This window comes from Octopus bimaculoides, chromosome 14 (assembly GCF_046866305.1).
Source record: "Octopus bimaculoides isolate indiv1 chromosome 14, ASM4686630v1, whole genome shotgun sequence".
Lineage (NCBI taxonomy): Eukaryota > Metazoa > Mollusca > Cephalopoda > Octopoda > Octopodidae > Octopus > Octopus bimaculoides.
The window spans coordinates 12,724,050-12,733,862 of record NC_142941.1 but is presented as its reverse complement, the minus strand read 5'-3'; the positions used below and the strand labels follow the sequence as shown (position 1 = coordinate 12,733,862).

General features: G+C 37.7%; 1 protein-coding gene across 1 annotated transcript; it reads right to left on the bottom strand.

Annotated features, from left to right (window-relative positions):
* Window positions 1-363: 363 nt before the first annotated feature.
* LOC106874971 (LDLR chaperone boca) lies at window positions 364-9,172 on the bottom strand. Its single transcript, XM_014922896.3, has 5 exons — window positions 8,864-9,172; window positions 5,429-5,582; window positions 3,314-3,395; window positions 2,618-2,759; window positions 364-794 (listed from the first exon to the last, which is right to left on the bottom strand). Exons 1-5 carry the CDS (start codon window positions 9,041-9,043, stop codon window positions 777-779), a joined length of 576 nt encoding a protein of 191 aa, XP_014778382.1. The 5' UTR covers window positions 9,044-9,172; the 3' UTR covers window positions 364-776.
* Window positions 9,173-9,813: the final 641 nt, after the last annotated feature.

Here is a 9,813-nt window from a genome sequence, read left to right as displayed (position 1 = left end):
GGTACACACAAATACAGAATGGGCTTCTTCTAGCTTCCGAATCAACGCACAAGGCTTTAGTTGGCTCAGGGCTATAGTAGAAGACACCCAAGTTACCACCCAGTGGGATTGAACCTGAGACCATATGGCTAGGAAGCAAGTTTCCTAACCAAACAGTCACACCTCTGCCCAAACGTGGTTGGTAACTGATTCGAGTAGCAACAAATCAAGTTCTTGAGAGGGGTACTATAGGAAACATTTGCCCAAAGTACTATAGAAAGCACTTGTCCTGCTGCACAGTGGGACTGAACCAAAGACTACATGGTTGGGAACCAGCTTCTCAGCCACACAACCAGTATATTATATAATAAAAATATAGAAACATTTAGTTAATATTTTTATTTATGATATAAAGGGTTCAATATCTTACAGAGCAATGGGACTGGAAAGAAAGGAAGAGAATGAGGAAAGTTAATCCTGTCTGTGTTTAAAAGACCAATTTAGATGTCACGGTTATAAAGTCATTGATGTTGGAGATGATGATGATGATAAATGATGGAGACTCATTGTAAAAAAACCATTATTTTTTTATATCATTATTCCTTTTAAAATACGCACATACATTTGATTGATTGATATATATATATATATATTATATATATATATATTATATATATATATATATACGTCTTAGTCGGGATGAAAAGAGATTCTTCAAGATTCTTCATTGTGTCTTTGGTTTTTTGGTAATCTATTTCTTCAGGAAATTTAGGACCACACTAGAGACTTTTTCCACCTCATAATTCAGTTTTTTTCTGTTATAAATATATATATATATATATATAAAAGATAATTAGATATTTGTTGATAAACATTAGATATGTATTACAGATACAATAAAATAAATGTTATAATTACAATAAAAATAATTGTTTTAAAGATTTAGTCAGAAAACAGAAAGGCAATGCCCTTGATTTTTTTCAGGGCTTCCAAGATTATGGGTTGAGAGTTTTAATGAAGGAAGAAAGCAATTATTTCCAAACTGGAGACCTAGTGTGAGGGCTTGGAACAGAGGAATTCTTCTAAAGACGCCAAAGGGTGTTTAACAGGCAGATAGATTAAGAATAACAGTTTTTTAAACTTTGAGGAAGTATTTTTAATAAAGATAGAACTAAACATAAGTAGATGCTCAAACACACACACACACATGAAGGACTTTGATAATGGTTGAACCAGCAACCTTTTTAATATATAGTACCTACCACTTCAACTTACTTTAGATCCATGATTGCAAATCAAATTTACATAGCTGGATTAAGTACATGTGTTATTGGACACTAATAACTTTTTAAATGCTATATATATATATATATATATATATATATATATATATATATATATATATATATATATATATATAAGTAAACTTTTAAAAAGTTAAATGGCATCCAATAACACTTCTCTCCTTTTACAACAGGAGCAGCCATGTATCACCTCTACTGCAAGACACCTGTTTTTATCCCTCTATCATAATTTTACCTCTCATCACCCAGCACAAAGCCACCTCCCTCAATACTACTCAACCCTCTTGTGAGCCACTTGGTGACCTCACTCATGCTGGTGCCATGTAAAGAACACCATATACATTCTTATTTCTTTATTGCCCACAAGGGGCTAAACATACAGGGGACAAACAAGGACAGACAAAGGGATTAAGTCGATTACATCGACCCCATTGCGTAACTGGTACTTAATTTATCGACCCCGAAAGGATGAAAGGCAAAGTCCACCTCGGCGGAATTTGAACTCAGAACGTAACGGCATACGAAATACTGCTAAGCATTTCGCCCGGCGTGCTAACGTTTCTACCGGCTCACCGCCCATATATACATTCTGTAAAGTGGTTGGCTATAGGAAGGGAATTGAACCAAAAAAACCATGCCAAAGCAGACAGTAGTGCTTGCTGCAATCCTTTGGCTCACCAGCTCCTATCACACAGTCCAACCCATGCCCACATAGAAGGTACACATTATATGATGATGACTATAAATGTGTGTGTGTAAAATGAGTATCAAAATTGTTTTAAAGCAGAGATGGGTGCTACAAGTAATAAATTTCACTGCAAAGAAATACAGTTGCACTAGTACATGGCATTAAAAACACATTTTCTAAATTACTTGGCCTTTCCCAACAAGCCCTCAAAAACTCACAGTCCACTTGTGGACCCATACACAGCACAACATCTGCTTCATACTTTTAACCCTTTCACATTCAAATTGCTCTGTCAACTGTAATGCTTATTCACATTGTTTCGAGTTAATCATGCATTATGTTGTAGCTTTGAGATTTCAACAACGTCATTGTTATTTTTAGAATAACATTGTAGGGTAAGTGTGATGTAGGGTAAGGGTAAGTGACGAATCTAGCTTGTTTGAACATGAAGCAGATGGGATATATGGGCAGTTTAAATGTTAAAGAGTTAAACCCCACCACCAAGACATTGTAACTCCGCTAAGAAATCATTGTTAGATTGGATATTTCTCAATATTGAGAAATTATTTTTTTAATCATACCTGAAAGTTTTGGCGAATTTTGATTAAAGATTTAATTAATTAACAAATGAATATGTTATACTAACAGGTGATCCTTTGCCAGGGAAGTCCTGGTTCTCTATGGTTACTGACAAACATCGTTCCTGCTGGACAAGGAAGTTCTTTATCTCCCATGCTTTTGAGCCATCTTTTAACATGAAAATTGCTCGGTTGTCACTGATTAAATATCTGCAATACACAAAAATGAATATTTTAATAATAGAATTTAAGGATTTAGAAAACCCATGCTTGAGCTTCTTGAAAACCAAGGTCATTTATAATTTTGTTACACGTGAGGCGCAGGAGTGGCTGTGTGGTAAGTAGCTTGCTTACCAACCATATGGTTCTGGGTTAATTCCCTCTGCATGGCACCTTGGGCAAGTGTCTTCTACTATAGCCTCGGGCCGACGAAAGCCTTGTGAGTGGATTTGGTAGACGGAAACTGAAAGAAGCCCGTCGTATATATATATATATATGTGTGTGTGTGTCTGTGTTTGTCTCCCCAACATCGCTTGACAACCGATACTGGTGTGTTTACGTCCCCATAACTTAGCAGTTCGGCAAAAGAGATCGATAGAATAAGTACTAGGCTTACAAAGAATAAGTCCTGGGGTCGATTTGCTCGACTAAAGGCGGTGCTCCAGCATGGCCGCAGTCAAATGACTAAAAAGAGTAAAAAAGAGTAAAACCTAAAAGACATTAAAAACAAATGACAACAAAGAGAAAATGGATTGTTTCCTCACCGTGTAATATCTATGTTTGCGTTATATAAACTGCTCTGCCAGAGTGACGTAATTTCTTCGGTCTCGTGCCGTGGTGGGTCACCTGTTAGTGAGAAGATGGTCATGGTTGGAATGTCTTTGATGACAGGTTTGCACATTCAAGGCTAACTAGAGAGAGAGGATAAACACTACCAGCAACAACATCAACAATAACACAAAGCCAGCAAGAGCAGGAGCCTCTATATAGTCACTCAAAATATCTTTTATCTTTTACTTGTTTCAGTCATTGGACTGCAGTCATGCTGGAGTGCTGCCTCAAAGAGTTTTTCAGTCAAACAAATTGACTCTTCATCATTGTCGTCATCACTTAACCCATTACCTACCAGGGATCTCATATGAGATCACTTAAAAATTACAAATTTCGTAATTATCTGTCAATATTTACACATAGGCGTAGGAGTGGCTGTGTGGTAAGTAGCTTGCTTACCAACCACATTGTCCCGGGTTCAGTCCCACTGCGTGGCATCTTGGGCAAGTGTCTTCTACTATAGCCTCGGGCCAACCAAAGCCTTGTGAGTGGATTTGGTAGATGGAAACTGAAAGAAGCCCGTAAAAGCACCCACTACACTCTCTGAGTGGTTGGCGTTAGGAAGGGCATCCAGCTGTAGAAACTCTGCCAAATCAGACTGGAGCCTGGTGTTGCCATCCGGTTTCACCAGTCCTCAGTCAAATCCTCCAACCCATGCTAGCATGGAAAGCGGACGTTAAACGATGATGATGATGATGATGATGATATATATGTATGTGTGTATATGTTTGTGTGTCTGTGTGTCCCCCCAATATCGCTTGACAACCAATGCTGGTGTGTTTATGTCCCCGTAACTTAGCGGTTCGGCAATAGAGCCCGATAGAATAAGTACTAGGCTTCTAAAGAATAAGTCCTGGGGTCGATTTGCTCGACTAAAGGCGGTGCTCCAGCATGGCCACAGTCAAAAGACTGAAACAAGTAAAAGGGTAAAAGAGTATATCTAACCTTTTTGCTATATCTACTAGGTATATTTCTCTGATATTCAAATGAGGTTTCCAAATTTTTCACCCAATATCTCGCTTATTGCTATTTAAAATGTTATTTTGATCATTTCAGCGTGTTTCTAAGGCTGTTTTATGCTAGAAATCAAAGTTTCATTAAAAAATTCCAGTTAATAGAATTATGGGAGGTAATGGGTTAACATCCATCTCCCATGCTGGCATGGGTTGGACGGTTTCACAGGCTCCAATAAGTCCAAGGACTGCAACATGCGCTAGTGTCTGCCTTAGACATAGTTAGACTCACTCATTAACAAGGGGGAGGGGTGGAAACAACAACAACATCATCATTTTAAAGTCTACTTTCCCATGCTTGCAGAGGTCAAATGGAATTAGCTGGAATTAATTTTACTATAGTAAGATGTTCTTCCTGTTGTTGGCAACTTGCACCTATTTCCAAGTTAGGTAATATTTCCCCATGACCAGACATGTTTCCATGAAAGATTGTAACCACAGGATACTGCTTGTATGAAGATGACACACATTTACAGCTACTGTGCACTGTCAAGGTAAGAAAATAGTTACACACACACACACAACAGGAAATTTTTTTTGTTATTTGTTCACCATTACACGTGTTTCATTTGCTAATAGGAATTACACCTAAATCATCATAGTTAATTCTGAAGTCACCTCTAGAAAACTTCAGAAGGAATATAAAGCAATATGTTACCAGGCAAGACAGTAAATTGGTAGATTGGTTACAGAATCAGATAGAATGCCCTGCAGTATTTCTTCCAGCTCCCTGTACTTTCAAGTTCAAATTCCACCAAGGTCAACTTTGCCTTTTATTCTGTAGAGGTTTTTTAAATAAAATACAAGGGTAATTCTTCTCTCTCTTTCTCTCTTCCTTTTCTCTCTCTGTTTAAATCAGACTATTTTGCACTGCAAGAAGAGTTGCTGGGAAACTGCTCACAGCGTCTCCCGTTATCCAAAAATAGAGAACGGCTGAGTGAGAGGTTGCCAACCTCTTAACAAACTGTATGCCACTAGAACTGTCCAAAGAAAGCCCAATATCCAATATGGAAAAAGGAAATAAAGAATACTTACCAGAAACTGACACAAACATCATTAAAGTTTTGCCTTTCTTGCTCATCATGAGAAGTTCTTCAGGATTACCGGAGTCATACTTGGAAAAATCAACTGCTGGTGCTTCTCTTTTCCATTCTGGAAGTTCATCTGGTTCCAGTTCTTCATCTCCTTCCTACAGGAACAAACGCTAATGGTTAATACTCTTTTACTCTTTTATTTGTTTCAGTCATTTGACTGCGGCCATGCTGGAGCACTACCTTTTTTAGTCGAGTAAATCGACCCCAGGACTTATTCTTTGGAAACCTAGTACTTATTCTATCGGTCTCTTTTGCTGAACCGCTAAGTTACGGGGACACATACACACCAGCATCGGTTCTCAAGCGATGTTGGGGGACAAACACAGACACACAAACTTACACACACACACACATATATATATATATATACATATATACGACAGGCTTCTTTCAGTTTCCATCTACCAAATCCACTCACAAGGCTTTGGTCGGCCTGAGGCTATAGTAGAAGACACTTGCCCAAGGTGTCACGCAGTGGGACTGAACCCGGAACCATGTGGTTCGTAAGCAAGCTACTTACCACAATAAATTATTACAAAAATAAAAGTGTGAAACCCTCCTTAACAGTTTCTTTATTTAACCCTTTAGCATTCAAATCCCTCTGTCAAATGCAGTGCTCTGCAACCGGTATTCCGCAACACACTAGTGTACCACAAGACGATGCTATGTATGCCACAGTGTAACCTGAATGTAATATTTTCCCCTATACTTTTAGTTATATTTTTAGTTCAGCTGTGCCACTGAATTCTGAAAGGAATATAAGTGTACCGCAAGTGGAAAAAGGTTGTGGAGCACCGGCCAAATGCAAAGCTTATTTATTCATTGTTTTGAATTATTCATGCATAATCTTGTAGCTATAAAATTTTGATGATGTGACTGTTTATTTTTAGAACCTGTGCCCAATTGATACCCGTTGCTGGTTTGTTTACATTCCCATACCTTAATTGTTCAGCAAAAGGGATTGATAAGATAACTTCTAGGGTCAGTTTGTTCGACTAAACCCTTCGAGGTGGTGCCCCAGCATGGTCACAAACCAGTGACTGAAGTAAAAGAAAATAAGAGAAAAGATCTGTATACTATCTGATAAAACTTCATGGACACAGCGAGGGGGAGAGAGGGAGATAAGAGGGAAGAGAGGGGCAGAGAGAGAGAGGGGCAGAGAGAGAGAGAGAGAGAGAAAGGGAGCAGAGTGTGGTAGAGAGAAGGGGGAAGTAGAGAGAGACAGACAGACAAAGAGAGTGAGAGAGAGAGAGACAGAGATAGAGTTCCAAGAATGAGAAAAAAGAGTGGGGGGGGGGTAACAAAAGTGAAATGCAAGTTAATTAACCGAGATGGTGGTGACAGGCACAAGAGGCAAGGTTTAAGAGAAACTTGGTACCAGGCATCGAAGACAGTAAGAAAGAGAAGCAACAGAGAGAAGTGGACAACAACAACAACAACAACAACAAACAAGGAACAAACAAGAAATATTCATAATCATCAAATGTCTGTAAAATTATACGTTTTTATCTACCAAGGATGTCTAGATAATTACTTTATGGCAATTAATTCAAAATATCTGATTGCAAGCATGGCTGTGTGGTTAAGATGGCCACTTTGCAACCATGTGGTTTGTGGTTCAGTCCCACAGTACCTTGGGCAAGTGTCTACTATAGTCCCAGGCTGACCAATGTCTTGCGAGTGAATTTGGTAAATGGAAGCCTGTTGTTTATACATATCTATGTGTGTGTGTGTGTGGGGGGGGGGTATATAAGAGAAAGAGGCTTTAATCTAAAGACTGAAACTAATGAGTGAGATATAATACATGCTTTTACAGGTTTCAGTCACTTGACTACAGTCATGCTGGAGCACTGTCTGAAAGGGGTTTTAGTCAAAGAAATCGACCCCAGCAATAAAAATATTTTACACAGGTGCAGACTTAGCTGTGTGGTAAGAAGTTCGCTTCCAAACCATATGGTTCCAGGTTCAGTCCACTGCATGGCACCTTAGGCAAGTTCCTTCGACTATAGTACCCAGCTGACCAAAGCCTTGCAAGTGGACTTGGTAAACAGAAACTGAAAGAAGCCTGTTGTATACATACATATATACATACACACAATATATATACATAACTCTTTGAAAAGCCAGTGTTATAATGGTGGCAGCTGATGGAGGAAATGTTCTCTATGTGGCCTGTGTGTTTTCTGTACCTTGTTTATCATTTTGCCCAGGTTTTTTTTGCAACGTCATGTACCCAGATATGCATCTATATATACATGTAGATGAAGGTATGTACATACATGTACCTATATATTCATATACTCATATATTATTTGTATTATATATATACATATATATATATATATATATATATATATATATATATATATATATATATAATCAAAATAAGCAACAGGATATTAAGTAAACGACTGAAACAAGTAAAAGAATATAAAGAATGCACAAGGCCAAAAAGGTTGATTTACATCGATTCCCATTATTTTACTGGTACTTTACTTAATCACTCCACAAGAGATGAAAGGCAAAATTGACCATTGCTGGATTTGAACTCAGAATATCAAGAGTTAGAACAAATACAGCAAGGGATTACGTCCAATTCAGCCGGGGCACCGCCCACTTTGGATAATAATTGTTCCCGATTTGGACACAAGGCTAACAATTTCGAGGGGAAAAAGTTAGTCGATTACAATTGACTCTAGTAACAGATTGCTACTTTATTTTATCGACCCCAGTGGGTTGAAAAGCAAGGTTTGACATCAGTAGAATTTGAATACAGAACATAAGGAGTCAGAAGAAATACCGGTGCCTAAACAGAAATATTGTCAAAATAATCCTCAAAACATTTTGTTTGATCCTACCAAAGCATCGTCCACTTCTATTGATAATAACGATGGCCTGAAATTTTAAGGGGAGAGTAAGTACACAATATCATCTACCGTAGTATTTGACAAGGTATATTATTTTATCGACCGTGAAAAAAAGAATGTGATCTCGTCGGGTTTTGGACACAGAACATAAACTCTGGAAGAAATACTGCAGAACATTTCTTCTGACGTTTTAACGATTCTGCCAGCACGCTGCCCTACCATAAATAACAATAATTCTTTATACTACAGGCACAGTTTTGAAGGAGACGGTTAGTTGTTAACATCCACCCCAGTATTTACACTGATACTTATTCTATCGACCCCCGAAAGGATGAAAGGCAAGGGTTGACCTCGGCGGAATTTTACACTCAGAACATAAAAGACGAACGAAATGCCACCATACATTTTGTCGAGCGTGTCAACAATTCACCCATCTATTGTCCAGCGTGTCGACAATTCAACCATCTATTATTTGTAATAATAATAATAGTAAACAAACATATTCTCACCTCCCACTGTTCATATAATCGCTCCAGGTCAGCTTCGCTATAATCGCGGATGTCTTTCTTTTTCCAGCTGTCCGCGCTATCAGGATTACTTGACTTAAGTTTGGATTTCTCTGCTGTCACCGCAACATTGTGTAAAAGCGAAAACAGACACAAAACATAGAAGCAGACAATCTTGGACATCGTGAAGGAATGACACACTATAAATGGAATTCCTTGCCTTGTCTTTTAATGAACACGCCGTCTCTTTCGATTGGTTGTTTGGCTTGACGGTAAAGTTGACCGCAGATTCCTAACCACACACTCGTAATTGTAACAGTAAGTGAAGGTGCGCGAATGCATAATTGTGTGTATGTGCGCGCGCATGTATGTGAAAAATAAAACCAAAAAGTGAATAAAGTAAAAATTAAATAAATACATAAAACAGTTAATGAAATTCGAAAAGTAGTTCTCCTTTATATTCGTGAAAATATCCACTTCTTATAAAAACAAGCCAACATATTGTACTAATTGTATTTGTAAGATGTCAAGTGTACCGTACAATAATTGCTTTATAAATTTCTCCTCGTCCTCTAGTTACTGTTGCCTAGAAGAAAAAAAACCTTCAACGGTTGTAATTAACGAATAGAGTATTCTATAGATATCTTTAAAATATTTTCCCTTTAATTACTTTTACTCCCTTTTACACTTTGTTAGTATTTAGTTTCAATTTCTAAGGTTCTAAGTTCGAATCACTCCGAAGTTAATTTTGCAGTTAAAACTACAGATGCGTACCTTTCTGTCTCATCCACCCACCAATTTTGTTTCATTATGACTTTCTGAATAATGAATATAATTTTAACATAATTTTCCAGAGATACATTTTAGATAGTGTAAATTAAAGTTATTTTTGAAACTTGTAACGAAAAGCTTTTTCGGATGGATGGAGAGGAATTTCGGATAATTCACACAAC

Bases quoted from the DNA above. Each gene is read 5' to 3' on its own strand.
- LOC106874971 (XM_014922896.3), bottom strand. From the start codon at position 9,043: ATGTCCAAGATTGTCTGCTTCTATGTTTTGTGTCTGTTTTCGCTTTTA. The intron at 5,583-8,863 runs GTGAGAATATGT...TTGTTCCTGTAG, and splicing joins GATTATATGAACAGTGGGAG to GAAGGAGATGAAGAACTGGA. The intron at 2,760-3,313 runs GTGAGGAAACAA...TGTGTATTGCAG, and splicing joins GCAAACATAGATATTACACG to ATATTTAATCAGTGACAACC.